The 20094-nt window shown below is 35.7% G+C and overlaps 1 protein-coding gene across 1 annotated transcript in view; it reads right to left on the minus strand.

Annotated features, from left to right (window-relative positions):
* ADCY2 (adenylate cyclase 2) overlaps nucleotides 1-20094 on the minus strand; it is a 203728-nt gene that overhangs the window by 44876 nt on the left and 138758 nt on the right. The window contains exons 8-15 of the mRNA XM_064705535.1: nucleotides 19081-19239; nucleotides 18568-18700; nucleotides 18053-18229; nucleotides 16681-16724; nucleotides 14310-14390; nucleotides 10097-10166; nucleotides 7667-7764; nucleotides 1921-2005 (exon numbers count right to left, since the gene is read on the minus strand). Coding sequence (XP_064561605.1) covers nucleotides 1921-2005; nucleotides 7667-7764; nucleotides 10097-10166; nucleotides 14310-14390; nucleotides 16681-16724; nucleotides 18053-18229; nucleotides 18568-18700; nucleotides 19081-19239 — 847 coding nt within the window. The remainder of the gene's footprint in view (nucleotides 1-1920; nucleotides 2006-7666; nucleotides 7765-10096; nucleotides 10167-14309; nucleotides 14391-16680; nucleotides 16725-18052; nucleotides 18230-18567; nucleotides 18701-19080; nucleotides 19240-20094) is intronic.

A 20094-nucleotide genomic window follows, 5' to 3' on the forward strand; every position in this document is an offset into this window, starting at 1 on the left:
TTCTGTTAACAGTGGCACTGTTGTGTGAAAATTCAGATATCACTATTATTTCTTTGAAATTTTAGACTTTTTCTTTTAAAACAAAACCATTTACAGTGATGGGTCAGATAGTGCAATAAATATGCTACCAAAATATAACATAGGGTGTCACTGTGGTTAAAGCTGCAAAACAATGCTTGGATTTTGACACAAAGGAAGAAATCTTAGGGAGAGAACAAGGGAAAAGCAAACTATTGCTTGTTCTGTTAACTGTTTCCCACCTTGTGGGGAAGACCTAGGTTCTTGTCACCTTAAGAACGACATCCATGCACACGAAAAAAGACAACACTGCATCAACTATGGTCATAACATTCTAAAATCTTCTTAGCAGCATAGTTTCTGTATTAGAGCAGCTGAACTCACAAAGACATGGACATAAATAACTCCTCTTCAAGTTGGTTATGTTAGAATATGACAACTGGCAAGTCATCAGAAATGAAACGATAGGTCTACATTTCTATTTACATGTTTACAATACTTATGTGATGTGGGCAAAAAGGCATTGGAAATAGGTGTAAGATATAACTCAAATGGCACAAATCTACAACTCTGACTTGGGATATTTCTTAGCTATCCCTTTAAATGCAGAAAAATGTATTTCTATTTCTCCTAAGTAATACTATGAATAAAAACCTCAGGAGAATGTATTTGCCAGCACTTCTTGATTTCATTAGCACCTCTTTTTCCTACAGGAAAAGGCTGGCTTTTCCTTGAAAGATTTTTTTAAAATTTGCTTATTCAAGAGTAGTACTCTAACTTCATCATTTTACTCTCAGTTTACTGTCAATTACAAACAGAAGTCAAGTATTACATGAGAACTAATTTTGCTGTTAAGTAATAGCAATACCTCTAAGACCCCACTCTAATGATTAAAAATATTTAAGAATATCGTTGCACTATATTTCAGATTAATTTCTGAGCAGTGGCAGCGTCCCTAACTTAATGGAAAGGTAACTGAAATGGAAAGGTCACTCAAATGTATATTAATTATATTTTATTTAAAAAATGCCCTGGTTAATTACAAGCCTCATAAGAAAGACAAATTATAAAAACCTGCTTCCTCTGTTTTTTTTCTTTAACTACCTTGTCATACTGTTTTACTGCATACTGAAGTAATTGTCTTTTCCATGTGCTTTTTTATAAAGATCTTCCAGTTTTCTCTATGTGAACTTTTGCAAGGACAGAGAAGGAGAAGTGGGATGCCATATGCAGATTGCATTCACTTTGTTACAAATCCTGAAACTCCTTATCCTTATAAATGGAGTTCTATGTTGGATCTATTTGAGAACTGAAAGGAGAGACATGCTGAAAGGCAAAATGGTTTGCTCAAATAGTGAATTAAATTCTTAAATTCAGCTTAATATTACATACACTTGTAGGTATTATAAAACACCTGGATCACTCAGTGACAAAACTGGAAAACTACTAAAACATTTTTATATTTCAAATTAAATTGTTATGGTGAAATATTCTTTAAACTCAGAAAATGGTCTTATACAATACTTAAACAAATACACAGTCCTGCAAATTAAAGCAATCATAAGATGAGTCACCTCCTGTAAGCACAATAGCAAAAAAAAATTTTAAAAGGCAATCTATCAAACAATAATGAAAACCTCTCAAATGATCCAGTTTCATATGAGAAAAAGAATATTAGTGTCAATACAGACAATTACTGCATTGGCATTTTCTGTTTTTCAGATAAATCAAGACATTTTAAAGAAAACCAACATGGACAAAACAATGTCCACAGAAGTCTGAGTATGCAAATCCTTCTTTCCTTAACTGGTACTCTGCAAAGGCAGAGTGACTTGGCAAAATCAGAACATGTTATTTCAAAGAAACCATTAACTAATGGATTAGATTTCCTTGAATACCTACCAAAAGCTGTCCAGCAAAACAGATAAACAAAATGAAGGAAAGAAAGAGAAATGCAGCTCCAAATGAAATTCCAAGAATAGATGTTCTAGAAGAAAAGGAAAAAAGGTATTAATTTCTTGGTTACACATTTGTAACTTGACATTTCTTTGTCTATAATACTGATGATATGAAAAAGTACTATGTGCAAGCTGCAACTTCCAAACACCAATACCATGGAAAATCATTTCAAACCCTCACCCTAATGGCAGGCATTTCCCCATTTTGGCATTTCTGTATTGCCATTTTCTCAATTCAGGAATGCTTGAATTAAATTACCTCTGACTTGCAAAGTTATTAACATGAAAAGCTAATAACTTCCACATGTATAACAACAGAGTACATTAGGAGAAGCAATGCCTTGTTTTGCTTTAACTTAAGGAAGCCTGCATTAAAGATTATCCTTGCTGCTTTAGTTTTTTGTCATTGATTTTATAATAATAATAGAGCCTAACAGACATACAAAATAAACTTGCTGGTGGTGTACATTCACCCCTAAAAGGCAGAAAACTGCATAGGTCAGTGATGTCCATTTTCAGTGTCTTGCAGCAGAGGCTGTGATGCTGATCACCCTTACTCAGTGCTACCATTCATCCTTTTCTTGTGTCTTATAAATAGGAAGGTCTAGCCAAAGCAGCATCCCTGGATACTCAGTAAACAGGGATTCAGTAACAATCTGTGTACTCCTTCATTCATTCCTTCATTCATTTGTTCTGCAAATGTGGAAATCCCTCTATAGTAATACCACAGCAGAGCATAATTGCTCCACCAGGCACCATGTAAGAGCTTCTCAGCACATCTGCCTAGGGAAAGATCCAATGGAACCTAATTATGTTTAATGAATGCCAAGAGAAGACCAGAACCTCTGTATCAATGGAGTTGTTTAAGCATGGGGCCTAGATGTAGCCATGAAGTCCCTTACCTGAGTACCTGCTTTCAGGTTTAACCCCATATTTACAGAATTAAAAAATATTTCTCAACTCCTTTGAGCCTCAGCAAACATCTTACCTTATCAGATATTATATGCCAGAAATATTAAGAAACACTTTGATCTGTTTTAACAACAGTGTTATACAAAATATTTTCAGGAAAGAACAAAAAAGCATTAACATCACCAACCAATCTGATGTCATTAAAAGCATTTTGGAGAGTAATTGATGAGCTTCCCTTCCAAACATTCAGAGATCTTGTTATATATTAAGAATTAATCATCAGATTTTGGGCTGCATCAGCACAGCTGATGAAAAACAAATGACTGGGAATTCATAACATATTAATCATGAAATAATATTTCTTTAAAAAGTCATTTGAAGATCATTATTGTTTATGAATACATGTTCTCCAAGAGAGAATACATACATTTTCTCATTGAGACTGAGACAGTAAGCAGTACATCAGAGTATTAAAACTAGTATTCTACTCTTAGGAAATGAAAAATCTCATAAGCATCAGAAGAGATGAAAGAAAAGAGGAAAAAAAACCAACTAGGAAACTAAAAACAGAACCAGTTAGGAAAGAAACAGGTTTATTTTTTACATATGCATAAACACTTCTAATCTTATATGTCCTTAATTAAAATTCAAAGAACCTTTCCTACATTTCAAAATATAACTATTCTTTCTTTGATATGAAGAATAGAAGAAATGGGCCTCCACATCTTAAAAAATGGCTCAACACAAGAATAGCCTTATCAGTCAAGTTTGGAGTGCATCCTTTTAGCAGAAGAAATGAAGATGTTTGAGAAACTGGAGAGCAAAGGAAATAAAATTAACATGGCATAAAGAGAGCTTATGCAAAGAGTACTTAATCTCCCGGGCAACAGGCAAGAACAAAAGGTCTTTGTAGCAGCTTCACATAATCAATGATGTTATTGAGGGAGTACAAGAATTACACAGCAAGGTGAACAGGACAAAGAGAAAAAGACTGAAGGTAATAAAAAGTGGTATCTTAGAATCCAGATTTGAGTGGTGAAAACAGAGCAAAACCCCTATAGTATTTTTGCTCCCCACACCCTGTTCTTTTCTGGGAACAGCAAGACTTCTGTTTCACTTAAGCTAAGACAAAACAGTTTCATGCTGCTCCTAGAAGGAAAGAAGTGGGCTGAAAATGCTATAAAGAGAAGCAAAATGCTAAATATTAAGTGTCACCATAAACAAGTCTCATTTGAGGCAATGACCATAGGAAAGCCATAATATGATTTCTTTTTTGTCGCTGAAACATTACAAAACCAGTACAATTCTTTACAGTAAACTAACCTTATTTTTGTCATCTATAGTTAACAAATGCTTGCATTGACATGTTTGGGCAAAATATTTAGTCAGAGGAGCTCCCGAAATTGCCTAAGGCAGGTAAGTTTTTACCTGCCCCTTCTATGCTTCAAGGAATGGCCTCATTCTGCTCTCTGCTACAGTCCCCCACCAGAAACCCAAACAGGATAACCCTTGACCATCAGCTACAGAGAGACAGTTTAAAAGTGAGGCAACAATATGAGAACTTTTCAAGCTTCAGGTAGTTCCATGTCAAAATAATTTATGATCTTTGCTAAACTTGCATTTTTTCTGATTTCATTAGGAAATATCTGCTTTGGACAATTCATTTTTATCCGTGGTACGAGACTGGAAAAAAATTATATTTATGTACATCTCAGTAACTATTTAACTGACAACCAGAGATTTATTGGTGAAGATAAAGATATTGAAAAATGCCAAAAAGAATGTGGTTTTTCCCTACAATTTTGTAACTTTTAGGAAAATATGTGACTTTTGGCACATGTCCTTTAATGCAGAGCATTTCCTTAGCTTATAGATAATTGTTAGCCATGTTCTGAACAATAAGACTGCAAATTCTCTTGAGGTGATAAAATCACAATGAAGCCACTGCAGCTGACAATTATACAAGCCAATACTGAATTCAGACTTTTTTGATATCTAATAGTAGCTATTTATTTCTTAAAGGCACTTATACTTTCAGTAACCCATCAAAAGATTCAATATCTATAGAGACTGTATGGCAGTTTCAACGTTAAAACAGTATCAGTTCAGTTTTATAATTCCACTTGAATTGTTGGTGTTTGTTTGTTTTAATACAGCAGAAAAAGAGTTAGTATTAATGCTTTTCTTTCACTTAAACCATCTTGTATCTTCCGTGCCTGCTTTCAGACTTTCTGAATACTCCCTCTCCTATGAAGAAATTCAGTTGTGCCTGATCAAAAATGCAATGTGAAGCCTCCTGACCATGACTGTTAGTTTGGCATGACTCAGGAAAAAAGGACACAGTTTTTTGAACACGATGGCCTCAGAGAGTAAAGACTTGGGAAGAACCTTAAATGTAGCCTAAATACAATCCCTCACTTGCATACTACAAGGAGTATCTCCTGTTCAATAGAAATATACTTTGATCAATTCACCAGTCTGTATTTCAAACAACCAACACTACCAATTCCATCCTAGTACAAATTCTGTTTGCTTAAATACAGTGTAGGGTTGCTGTGAATTAATAGGCATACTTCTCTCACCTGGTAAGCCAAGAATTCTAGAGAGCTACCACAGGCCTGTTCCAAGGAAATGTAATGATAAAGATTTTTCTTTCATTTAATGCCAATGAAGACCTACTCCTCATCATATATTTCACCCCAAGATATTGTTTTCTTGATTAAATTTATAATTATCACTTTGTGTAAAGCTTATTATTAAAAAGCAGCACATCACTTTACTAACCCCAAGAAAATTAAGACATTAATAAATTTTTCCAGCCTTGAAAAAAATGTCTGGTGATCTTGAAAATATTACTTAATACTTGCAACTTGCTGGATGTTATCCATCATCAAATATCTCCAAGTCTACTTTCAAGTAGCAGACTGTGTGCCTGCACAGAAATCAATGATATTACACTACTGCAAAACCAGGTTAATGGAATCGTGAATCAATAAAACCCAGTGACAGATTTAGTTCATCTCCCTGTCTTCATTAGAACACCATTTAAAAATCCTGGAGAACTTTTGGACGAAAAAAAGGGTAGATAGAATTTTAGAAGGAAATAACATTTGCAGCATCAGAGTATGTTCAATTTAAGTTGCATTTGTGATGACTACATACATTGGTGGTTTTTCAGCTTTTGTTGTTGTTTTTAACTTGCAATGCTCCTAATTTTCTAGAAAAGATGCAGGTGACTGTATAATACCTTGCCTTTCTGCGTTCCATTTTTGCATCCATTAAAATAATCCACAGACCACCTGAAGCTGAATACAATTAATGTTGGTAATACCTGATTTTACACTTTTGCTTTTACAATTTGATGTGCAGGCCTATAAAAGGATCATAAGACAACATTTTGGTAATGAAAATGACAAAGCATTTATAAGTGTCTTTTGCTCTGATATTAGAAATATCAGAAATACCAGCAAGTTGGAGGATATTTTCCTTAGCTTAATACAGCTCCCTAGATTTCACTGATATTCTGATCGATTTTAATGAAATAAAGAATTAGTTTAAGCAACATAGTAAGGACAGAGCAAAATGAATGCCTGACCACATGTAAGAGAGATGATAAATCTAGATTAATTTTTATTACTAAAATAAAAACAAAAAACAATCATACTGCCAGCTGGGAGCAGTTAGATCCACCTTTGGCTTTTGGGATGTGGCAACACATGAGTTTTCCTGAACTAATTATTTTACTTATCAAAATACAGTATGAGCTTGTAAAATAAAATTTACCATGTCTTAATTTCATATTTTTAATAATGCCCAAAGTCACACTCAAACATGTACAGGATACTGCTGAATTCTTGGAAGAGTGTCCCTTGCTTTGTGCCTCCATTTGAGAAATTTGCAGGGAAACTGCTTCTGTAACATCTGAATAGAAGTTCATAAAACTTTATACATGTTATAAGTCTGCACTGTAGAAAGTCAATTTATAATTTCCTAGCACTTCCTTCTGGCTTTGAACTAAAATGTGAGTAAATACTACAGAACAAGACCAATCACACAACTGTGGTTATAAATAATAATCTTGAAAGTACTCTACAGGAGAAAGGACTATGAGTTAAGAATTACTATATGACAGGAAATATGAAGTGTTTGCTTTAGAAACAATTGCTATAAAACAAAACCAACTTTTCACTGTGTAAACAATCAGCCACAAAATTTATTTTTAAGAAGTCTAATAAAACATCCTGTATTGGAACTTTCTTCCAGTTTTCAGCCTTTCAACAAAAGTACAAATATAAATCATCTTAAAATGCATAAATTCTGATAAAAAGATTTATTCCAGAAATGGATTTTAATACTCCAAAATTAATTCTATAAATGTACCCATTATGGTTATTAATGCTCTGTTTTCATACTCTGTATAACAGTATTATCATAGTCATAAGTTAAATACAGTGATTTATCACAGTGCCAAGTCTGTAATCCATTTTGTCTCACTCTAATGTCCAACTGTCACATGTATTTTTAAATGCAATGAGAGGAACTAAAAGGAATGAAGAAATTTTACTAATGTTTGGCATAACACTATCAACAGTGTTTAAAATTAGAAAGAGGCCTAACTTTGAAAATTGGCTGAAATCCCCAGTCTTTTCTGATCAATTTAGTTTCCATGGACTGACATATGCAAAATAACAATTCCAATTTTTTTTACTTATATTTCTTTTTTTTTACACTAATGAGCAAACATACATAGGAACAAGTATACATTAAATATCACTTACTTTGGCAATACAAGAATCTGTACAACAAAAATGCAGAAGAATATGAGACAGGCACAAGTCACATAGTACTTGAATGCAGGCAGAGTAGTTGCTCGATACTAAAAGAAAATAAAAGCAAATATTAAAAACACAATTGCCAAAGCAGATAAAATAGCACCCAACTGAATTATCAGCTTAAAGATGCACATATGTATGGGCAGTTCTTAGCAACAGTAAATTTCCTGTTCTTCAGTGACTTCACATCCACTCACACAGGGTTAGGGATTATCAGACATAGCTTTAATACTTTTGCTTATTGAAGAACAGTCATATCAAATGGTTTTGCCTTGTTCCTCCACTGAATTCAATATCCCAAACTCAATATAAAAAGTTTAATTAAGAAAAAAATTCTCCCCAAAAAAAAAAAACCCCAAACCCACCAATATAAAAAAGTTAAAACATAAGTTAAAATATTTTTAGGAATGACCAAGCATTCTACAGATTCCAAAATTCTTTGTGAGTAAATCCTCAAACTTATTTTCATTTATTGATAAATACTGAATGGGCTGAAACAGTTACAAAAAATGCAATATTAATTTAGACAGGAAACTTCTGAGCACAAAAAGTAGCAAACTGTAAAATGTACTACAGAGCATACCTAGGAAGCACACTGATATTTACTGAACCTATATTATTACTTCAATTAAAATATTTTATATCTTTGTTAAAAGGCTTCATATGTCCACTACTAATGTTATGTTACTACTAAACACTTGATATTCTTAGGAGAGAGTCAATTTGATCTGTTTTGTCATGAGAAAAATCTATTTATCTCTAATTAGTCTGTCTAGAGACATGAGAATTAAGCAATGAAATATTTATCAGAGTTGCTCTGCTATTTGAGATAGATATATCTAGGTTGAAACCAATTAAGTACTCAAAGGGAAATGATCAAAGTAGCTATTAAAGTTACTTACTCTATACTATGTTGCTTTGGTTTTTTTTTTTCAAAAGATAAAAGTTCAAGATTTAATTACTAAGAAAAAATACCAAAGATTATTTTCACAAAGTGCTGGAAATGCAAACTTCAGAAAATGGAAAGTGCATGAGCTGTGCCTTCCAACTGCAAACACACAGCTGTGTCTCTGTGCTTAATTCCAAGTTCTGCCTATGAAACCAGTGCACCAAACTTTACATGAATATGTAGAAACTCACTTTGGTAACACAACAGTTTTTTTTACTTTTGAATTATATAAAAAATTAAAATCAATTCTTATCAGTTATCTAACTGGATTACAAGCACAAATATGTCTTTGCTTGATGGGTACCTCTACAGCAAGTTCTGCTCTTCCACCTGTTGAGTATGTTTGTAGTGGTCCTGTTCAACAATTTTGAACCTTGAGCTGCTATTAAAATATCACAGAATTCCAATCTACATTTAAATTTGTTTCAGTGTTTCACACTTCTCCAGGCATTTCCTAATGAAGGCAGACAATTCACTCCTTAGGCTAAACAATTGTTTTGCTTTATTATTTTTCTGTACTTTCAGGTCCCATAGGGCCAGAAAAGCTTCTGTTTAAATCAGAAGCAGACTCTTACTAAGTTTCTTAAAGCCAAGACTGGACTCGTGAGTCATTAAAAGGTGACAAAAAAAAAGATATTAAAAAGATGGATCCAAAAATAACAATTAGCTCTTTGCCATTCCACAGCATTCTACATCAAGATATTTGACTTCTACTGGGAGCACTGATTCAGCCAAATAACTTAGCTCCCAAATTTTCTCCCAAGTCGTTGTCCAAACTACACATAATGACATATTTCTCTCAAGTTGTCTTTCAGAATTCATTGGTTAGTAAGAACCACATTAAAATCTCATGTGCTGTGACAGGCATGGCTTTGTTCCAATCAGTGAACCCCCAAACACCAAGGATGAGACCACACCAGGTCTTCTTTCTTAGGAAGTCTTCAAAACAGGCTCAAGGAGCCTTGAAACCTTTTCCACCCTAATGCACTGCCAAGCAACACATGCCTTTGTCAGATGGCCATAACAACTATTCTGCTGAGCTGTGAAAGAATCTGAAAATCCTTTTGGATGCTTTGAACTGAAAGATATCTACAAAAATAACAGAGTAGGTATTCAGCCACCACATGGGACACAGAGGATACTTGCTGGACAGCATGAGCACAGCAGGGCAATACTTCCTCTAGCCCCTTCTCACCAAATTCACCAATTTACACAGCCACTTGTGGTCCCACCTACCTGTTACTTCCCCAAAGGAAAGCATAGCTGTTCAGCCATCAGCTGCCATCAGCTGCTCATGAGAAAGCAGAAAGAGGCAACTCCCCAGTCTTCCTGCTGAAGCTGTCAGTGAGTAGAAATACACTCAAGGTCCACAGGGCCATAAAACAATGAAAAGGCCTGACTTACTGAACTCATTGAAAATAACTTACTTCTTTTTCCAGAGTCTTATTATAGAAAAGAAGTGATATCCTTTGAATGTCTTCAGATTTAAGCCACTGCCTAGAAAAGAGAAGGAACATTATCACTGACATAAGAAGAAAGCAGTCCTGTCCTTTTCTAATACTGAAATGCAGCAAAATAAGAAAATAAGTTGGAATTAAGCAAGTTCACATATTGCAGTGTATATGGTGAATTTCACTGTCAGTAAAGTGGAAACTGAAAATCCCCTCTCCTTTTTGGCTTCTATTGCTAAAGTACACATGAAAAAAGCTCAGATGAATAATTGTTTTTCTGTTGATCATACCTAAGGAGAATAGACTGAGAGATTTATATGATGGAACTCTAACAGTGATATTCCAGTCGTATCCAAAATACTGTAGTATATCCAGTGGACAGAGGAGGACCTGAGACAAAAACGGGCCTTGACAAGGCACCTTTAGGAAAGGCACTGCTACAATATGCAGGAGTGTTGGGTAGGTAAGCTACATTTCACAAACTCCTATTGCAAACAAAAATGTAACAAAAATTATTAAAAGAGGTGGAGAGATTTTGTCTTTGAACTGTTTCTGTCTCTTGACCACAGCTCTGTACTATAGAGGTAAATTTCAATCTTCTTCCTGATTATAAAACCTTCTTCCCTGCTTTAACATGAGAAATAGCATAAATACTTGCATTGAAATGACAAACCTATTTTAAACTAAGTGAACCTTGATAAAAGCTTGACATAACTTTTACAAAATGAGATGTTCTAATATGAAAGTCAACATTTATTTTAACAGACACTTGAAAAGATATAGAATATTTAAATATCAAGAGGGTTTGGGTGCTTTTACCTCAAAGGCACAACACAAATTTGAAAACAAAAAATTAATTAAACAGAATAGTTCTGTGGACATGCAGTACTTGAGCTTGAACAATAGTAGCAGGGACCGAGATTTTTTCCCAACATTTCCAGCAATAACTTTAAATTAAGCTCTAAACTAGTAGCGTAGCTAATGCCTCCTAAATAAAAGGAAATGTCTCAACTGACAGTCTATAATGCAAATAAGTAGCAGCAGTGAACCACAGTGGAACATAACCTAAATTAAAATCCTGGGGAACAGGAGTGGACAGAGTGGAGTGTAAGCTATTAGCTTTAATTTGTGAAATGGAAAATATTTGTTTCCTTGCCTGGGAGACCATCCCTGTTCCTGTGCAATCAGTTGCATTAAAAAAAAAAAAGGGTCCGTAAACATATTCAGTTCTCAGAATGCTTAATTCAAAAATATATTTCCCTTTTTCCTCTGCAGCAGTTCCCATCTATGTGATCACAGTTAGGATTCTGAGAAGAAAGAGAACTGAAAGGCTGGTGTACAAAAAGCATGATTTTGTTTAAGTTCAGCTGTAACATACTGGAGAAAACATTCAGTTTGCAGAATACTTTTGATAAACTGTGAAAATGAAATTGAAAGCATTTTCCATTTAGTTACAAAAATTAAACAAGAAGTAACCCTCTTCCCCAAATAGTTAACAAATTTCCTGTTTTTTCTAATGGTATCTGACAGGTGGATTGATTTAATTACCATCAGCACATTGCTAAAAAGTTCTCTCTGCAGATCTACTCCCAAGGGCCCAATTTGGTTACACACTTGATGGCATGTGAAGTCAGGAGTGCCATTTAGAGCACGTGCTGCCTCATACTCCACATCACAAGCTCACGTTTTCAGAGGCTTTTAGTTCTTCTTAAAAGCTCACAATAAAACCTGTACTGGTTTTACATAGCAGACACTGAGAGGTCAGAGGGAAACAGCACAACACAAATGGAAGTGGAGACTGAGTTCAGAAGAGGAAGCAAAGTCACACACCTTTGGCACAGACACAAGGGCTAAAAAATTCTGCCTTCTACCTGACTCCCTGATGGGTCTGGAAATTGCCAACGTGTTTGCAAGTACATGAGGACATGTCTCTTGAGAAACTGGGTACCAAAGTTTGGCTTAAATTCTTTTGCAATTCCAGGAACAACACAGAGACACCTGAATTCTGTCTGTATCCACAGAGGTATGTGGTTTCATAGGGCTTGTACTGCTTGACAATGTACAGCAAGGAATTATACACAAAACATAGCAGCACTGTGACTTAAAGGAAAAAAGAGCAAAGAGAGTGTGTCCCTTTAACACAGCAACCTGCTCACCAAAGACCAACTGGCTTTACTTCAGCCCCCTCTGCAGGTACATACATTTTGCCCTCCGTAGGTGCATTTTTAGCTGGCAGATGGCCATCCCTCCATCTCATGTCCTCCAGGAGTTCCCTAAGCACCAAGGCTTGGGATGGCTTAGCTAGGGCTGCTCACGCCCAGCCTGTGCAGAACAGGCACTTGGAGCCAGGAGTGCTTTGTTCAAGATACAGGGAAATGAAACCCGTGGATAAAGTGTGATGTTACACCCTAATGGCTAAGGCACAGAAGCTCTTTGTTCTTCACTCACTCTTGGAATGTTTTTAAATTTTCTTTATTCAGTCATAGACCTATTTGTCATACAATCCAAACGTTACACTTAAAACATTTAGAAATGCCAGTTTTCTCATAGACTTTCTTAAAATTTCTTCTTGATTCACAAAACCTTTTGTTTAGTTTCAACCAATTACTCACTCTAGCTAATAATGTTACTTTCATTTTACAGATGGAAAATTGAGGCCCAAAAATATGGACAATAATAAATAAAACAAAAATGTGATTGGTTTTGTGTCCTAAATGTAGGAAGTATTTTATTTACCTTTTTTTGTGCACTTAGACTTCACAGAGTTAAACTATTATTGAATTACTTTGACATTTGAGGAATCAGCACTTTTCATAACTTATCCCTGAGTATTAATGAATTGAATCATAGCTTTTAAGAGATTCATTCAGCAAATCAATACAGAGCTAGGTAGAGAATTTAGTTTTGGAAGGTGACATTCAGACTTTCTGATATATAAGATCATTTCTTATCTTTCTGCAGTTTCCTATGTAATTCAAAAGATGAAATGAAACTTTTTCAGAAACCTTTTTTTCCCCCAAGTTTCTCTGAATTTTATGTGCTAATTAGATAAGACGGGGATTGTCTGAGATAAAACAACATACAATAGGGTCACACCAATATTTTAATGCCTTTATACAGATGCTTTACTTTTGACATCAAAATATCATTTTTGAAACCTTTTTATCAGAGCGAGTATACCTAAAGACACAAAAAGCCTGCCAAAATTTATATATCTGTTTTAGGCAAGTCTAGTACAATCAAAAGGCTTTGCTTAACACATTACCTACCCTATTTCACTGTGTTCTCTTTGTGACATATAAATATCAACACTCTTCAAATTGCTGAAAAATTTTCCTAAATCCAAGTACCATTTAATAGGACTAAAAGATGAAAAAACCAAAGTGTGACATAGGAATATTTAATAATTAGATGTGATACTCAGCTGAGTAACAGAAGTGGGGGGGAAACATGTACTTCACCACAATTATTGTCCACACTTTTGAACGGCAATTCCCTTATTTCATCGGAGAAATTTAAGAAGCTTGAACACTTATTTTGGACTGGAATTGATTTCTTTCTAGCCTTATCCATTCACCAGGAAAAAGAAAACTTCATACTGCCTCCAGCTATTCTTAGGACATGGAAAAAAATACATGGCAGGTTGTTTCACCCAGCAAGTCCGACCATGCCATCAAGATTAACCTTCCCTAAGAAACCAAGCAACTAACTGAAAGACATTAAACTATGTTTTAGGGAAAGTTTCTAATCCTGAGGAATTGTTTCTGTGACAATTAGGAAGCATCAATTTTCACATCAGAATGATGTGAAAATCATTCTGACTGAGCCAGTCATTTCTTGTGTCTTACTTCTCTGCCTCCAGGTAAGAAATCTGTAGTGTCACAGCCATGAGCCTACAGACAAACACTTACAGAGCAAACTCCCTCTGCCAGGAAGATCAAGACAAGTCAATACCTCAGTCACACCATGATTCACAGACACTGTCTTATCTCATACAGAAGAAAATGTCACTTTACAGCCTATCTTCATAATGTGCAGGGCGTCCTACACCCGTATTAGTAACACCTTTACTGTTTTCAGACTTGGTGTGCATGTGGGAGCAAAAAAGATTAAACACTGTCCTCTGTTGCAGTTTTATATCAAAGTTGGAATGGACAAAGACAACAAAGGATAGAGGATAAAGCCATACTTTTGGGCATTGATTCCATCAATGGCTTGGATCATCCTCTCATTCAGTTCTTCCTCAAATCTTCTTTTCTGTGATTTTGTTCTGAAATGAAAAATGTGGGAAGTTACATCAAAAACAACAGCTATCATAAACTTGTGAGTTTATCATCAATTTTAAACATTTATACTGCAATAGCAACTATAGGCATCAGGCAAAATGACCCTCTTGATAAGCTCTTAAGAAACCATCATAAGCCACAGTCTCACGCACAAACAAACACACTCTCACAAATCTAGAGTTTAGCTATTAGGGAGCACTTAAATACGAATATGAGAAAATATTTCATAAAAAGCCAAGAGAGCTCAAGAAATTCTGGTCAAACGAAAATCTCCCACAGTCTTATGAATTCATGAAAAAGAATGGGAATATGCTCAAATTCATAAAATTCTATTTCTTGCAGAATATTTTCCTAAAAAAAAACCTTGTCAGAATTTCATAATGAACACAAAGTATTAGTGCACTGAGGCATAATAGGTATCCCCTAAGAAATCCTGCCAACTCTTCTTTTCTTGGAAGCACTTTACTCTTTCTAATAAGAAAATTGAGCACTGAATGAAATTAGTTTCAAACACACATGATATTACTCTATTTATGAGCTTTGTAACTCTTCTGCAATAAAAAAAGCTTCTTTACTTTTGACTGGACTCAGCATGAACCCAACAGAGGATCACCACAATGGGTTTACCTTTGCTAACAGAAATTGCTGCAATCATCAATCCTTTTAGGAGTTGTGCTTTCCTTGAAAACGACATATCTCAAATATTGATGGCGACGTCTGTATTTGAAAACCTAAATTCACTGATAACTTAAAACCAGTGTTTTCTAAGAAGTCATTAGTCAGATCTGAAATTTGACTCTTTCCTCACCAAAATATTCTTAACCTACAAACTGAACCCAGTCGAACACAAATTTTCCTCAACATCAAGTTTTTGGGTTATTTCTCTAAAATTGAAAGCCTGTTGTAAGTTTCAAATTAATACAGCAATTATATTAGTGAACCTACAGAAACTAAAAAATTACACAAGTGATTTCATGCCTATTCAATGCTAGTGAATTTAGGTAATAAAGTGCTGAAAACTTGTTTCTCACAGAAATCAATCACAGAAACAACCAGGAAAAATGCATAGACAGATGAGGAGACATTGTCCAACCACAGTTAATCCTCTTGGCAGGTCCTTTACAACATAAGACTATTGTGTAATGAATAAGAGCTAAGACTCACAGAAAGAGAAGCCTGCAGTCAAGCTTCAAACCCTACATTTGCATATTCTAATAAAATATTGATTTTCAAAGTGCTTATGATCACTGCAGCTCTATCCTGTAAGAATGATTAACTAGCTTATCTAGAATCCTAGTTACATGTCTGCTTCACTATGGACATTAGACACCAGTAATGGAAGAAATTCCTTCCATGATATGGTATCAAGACATTTTTTGTACCTTCTGAACCTCTTCTGGAATAGTGTTTAGAAACACAAAAGCAAGAACACCTCAGAACTGAATTATTTCCAAATGTCACTGTCCAATGGTCTTTCATTGACTGATAGAAAGTCTTTGGACATACTATCCAAATATAAATGTGCAGTTTTAGAATTAAGACTCTTCTTATTAACATCATGCATGGTCAGTCAAAACTTGTTCACCTTCTGGAACTTACAATATTTTAGATAATTGCATAGTAACCAGAGACAATAACAATTCCAATTTTTAGGAGGTTCATTTAAATTATTTCACAGTATTGATGATATCACCATCTTGCCCTAGTCATCAATGTACCAAGCAGCACCAGGAAAACTCAAAGGTATTGTGATCTTGCAAACATTTTGTGTAGCACGAGCACTATACAAGATGACAAAATACCTTTTGAATATCTACTACTGCAAACATACTAAAGGCTTTGAAATAATAAACCACAATACAAATAAAAAGCAATTAAACAAATACACAAAATGTGTCTTTTAGTACATATTATTTGCTGTTGTAAGAAAAAATTTTGACAGCCCTTTCCATCTTCCCTTTTCTTACCCCTCTCTGGGCTTCATCCCAATTTTCCTGTGTATAATTTTCTTCTCACTGGTAGAGTATCTGGTTTGTAATAGGTCACCAACATACCAACTCAGAATAAAACTATTTGTTATCAGGAAGTGAATTTGCAATACATCAGGAAGATGTCTGCCAAATCTGTTTCCATAGCCCTTCTTTATGCAAGATATCAGCACTTACATAAAAAATAGTCTATGTGAGCAATGGCCTTCAATATTGGAAAGCATACCAATGTCTGTCTCCTTATATGGACTTTCTATGAATAAGTAATTTTTTAAGATTGACTTACCTTTCTCTGCAACGCTGAAAATGATATTGTCCCATGGGAACATCCTAAAGAACAAACAAACAAAAAGAACCCTATCAATTACACTAGGCTTTAAAAATATTAATTTGCTTTTAAAACAATGTTGATAACAGGGTCAAGTAAGGAGAAAATTTTCCAATGTAAATACTTTTAGCATTCAATTAAAACTGTCTAAAAGAAAAATCAAGCTAGAAGTGAAGATCGAGTGACCTGGAATAAAACTCATCTCTCAGCATAAACACAGGATAAACTAATACAACAGTCTGAATCCAAGAGTGTTTGGCTTTGCCACAAGGACTTCAATGTCACCACTCTCTGGATGTAGCCCAAACTCCTGCCAGCTTCAGCAAAAACCAATCTTAAGTGGTTTTGAAAAGAACAGATCTGAGTGGCCAAATACAGACAATGGCCATTATTTTTTAATTAATAGCAATGGCAGCCATCACAGCCACATTTTTTTGTGATTAATAGTGATAGCTGGGTACTTCCTGTAATGAACCTGTCAGAATCCTCATTCTGATGCATTATATTTATTAAACAAAACAATATATCTCACCAGCACAGGAGCAAAACTGAATGTTTTGTTCCTGTACTGGTGTGATATTTTGAAATATATATATCTCATATATTGTTGAAAACTATCAGAATTTGCTTTCATGCATTTTCTTTTAAGAAGTAGAAGATAACACAATGTACAAGCTGTAGATTGTATCTTACTGGCAGCAGCATAACAGTATTAGTAAAATTAAAAAGTAATTTTTAATTTTAGTGTAAAAGATGCAACATTGAAATACAGTACTCTAAAATTCAGGTCTTCAACCACAACTAATGTCTTGTAGGTGCACCTTCAAAAGATAGATGTTACAGTAAGTATGGATTTGGTTCCTGGGGTACTCTGAATAAAGTCCATGTAAAGTATCACAGGGATTATTCTAACTTCACAGCCTTTGCTCCATTCTCCAAATGGAGAATGTAGCTGGACAGCCAATAAATCTCTAGGAATTTCTCCGTATTAAAGGATTTCCTTCCTAAAGGTGTTGCATTCTGGCTTTATGTTCAAAATATCTTTCCACAAGATGAAGAGCAGCTGCTGCACATGCTGTGACTTGGGGGGGGTCTGAGCTCAGAGGGTCAAATTTTGTACTTAAATAAGAGCGCCAGACTCCTTTGAATTCAGGGATGCACTTACACCCTAATCCAAAACTGGAAAAGCTTCCAGCAAATTCACTGTGTTTATGCCCCATACAACTACATGTATCATCTTCTACCAGAAATAAGCAGGTATTAAGCAGTGAGCAGCTTTTTTCTTTCAAATATTGCTATATTGTACAAAATGACATAAGTAGGCCCCTACTGTTGTGCTTATCTTGCCGTTTTCAGTGGTCATGCTGTCCCTGTGGTGCAGGTGTGCAAAGGGCTTGGCAGCTCCCCAGGACTCCAGGTACCGGGTCATGCGGACGGAAGCTCTCATTTTGGCTCCATCCAGAGTGTGCCGAGGCCGAATGTGGTGCTGAGGGCTTCGCTTCTCTCCCTGGTTGACAGAGGACAAAAGGTGATGTCAGCCTCTGTGCTCGCAACCTTTTGAAGCAGCAGTGCGTCATCTGGCACCACAGAGCTCCATGGTTAGGGGCTTATAAATGGAGAGATGCTAAGAAACTGCAATTCTTAATGATGTTGCTGGGAAATATCAGAGACTTACTTCTGAAGAGCGGGAAACATTTGCACTACAAACATTACATATTTGTAGGCATCAGAGCCCTGATGTAAGAGCCCTGATCAATATCTTATTGCAGTGAATTTTCAATAAAGAGATTAGCAGTCCTGCTCAAAAACAAGTATGACTGGCCACAAAATAAAAGTACTACTAACCTTAGGATTGATTACAAAGTAAGTCTTAACATTATGCTCTTTCAGATATGGGTCCCTCACATCTCCGTCCCCATCTTCCACTTTGTAAGCTCCATTCAAATGTGCCAAGGTGACTGAGGTGATGTGAACACGGCTGAAATTATATTTTAAAAGAAGGACAAAGTCACAAATACTGATCAAAAGCATCATTTAAACCTGATCAAACTTGTTTACTTGCTTTTGGATACACCTTTTATTTGTTGCTCACTTCCTTTGTAGTCTCTCTAATCTAAATTTTAGAAGTTCTAGTGGGCATAAATCTAAAGGTTTCCATGTAGAAAAAAAAATGCTCCTTAAATCACAGTAAATACTGAGTGCCCCAGTTTTCTTTTTTTTTTTTTTCTTCCTCAAGACAGCACCCAAGAATTAGTTCAGGCATCTCTGTGATGTTTGACGGCTTAGGACACGGTGCTTATGCATTTTTCCATGACTGAAAAATCCACATGTCCCAAGGTTAACGGAGAAGACTCTTACCCTGGTACTCCCCCAGCCTCCATGTGATTGGCCAGGGTCACATCATGGGACCAGACATCGTACTGCCACTTCTGGAGCCCAATAACGCCGCAGAGCACGTTCCCGGAGTGCACTCCGACGCGCATGTTAATGTCCACACCAGTCGCATCTCTCACTTTCCTGCGGTTGAGAACAAAGCCTCTGTTAATACACATGGTAGGCCCTTTGTTTCTTTTAATTTACTAGTCAAATTATGAGGATGGCACACCCCTGGGAGTGCTCAAGGCCAGGTTGGGTGTGGCTCAGTGCAACCTGCTCTAGTGGGAGGTGTCTCTGCCCATGGCAGGAGAGCTGGAACTAGATGGTCTTTAAGGATCACTCCAATCCAAAACATTCTATCATTCTATGACTCTACGAAAGTAGCAGTAACAACAGTAATAACATTTACCTCTTCTTAGCATTGCCTCCATTCTTTTAATGCTATGATTATATATTACCTTTCCTATTATCTGTATTTGCAATGATTTGTAGAAATACTAATTTTCAAGGCTATGTCTGAAGTTCCTTATTTTATATTCATCTGAAATTATTTGGGAGGATTGTGGTGAGTAGTGGAAATGTTTAGTCTCATGGTAGAACTGAGTAAGGACTGCTTTTGTTCTACAGGCTGCTTTTGGAGGTCTGGAACTACTGTTATGCACCCTTCTACCTAAAGACCCCAATGTTTACATCAGAGACCTTCTCGTATCTGCCATATCTGAGAGGAAGGATGAAAACCACTGCACCTCAGGATATTCCTCAAGCAGGAGCTTGTACAGTCTTTGGGGATACAGGCTCAGTGCCATTCAGGCTGTGGAGAACGTAGGCTCAACAACCTTCCACAGGCTTAGTGAATGCTGCATCCTCTAGAACATACAGCAAATAAAAGGTCACCGTCACCCTCACTGTCCAGACCACATCTAAACCTTTGACCTTTCCAGTCAGAGAGTTAAGTGTTGTCATCTTATTGTAGGGGTTCCATACTGCTGTCTCCTT

Source organism: Zonotrichia leucophrys, chromosome 2, assembly GCF_028769735.1.
Source record: "Zonotrichia leucophrys gambelii isolate GWCS_2022_RI chromosome 2, RI_Zleu_2.0, whole genome shotgun sequence".
Lineage (NCBI taxonomy): Eukaryota > Metazoa > Chordata > Aves > Passeriformes > Passerellidae > Zonotrichia > Zonotrichia leucophrys.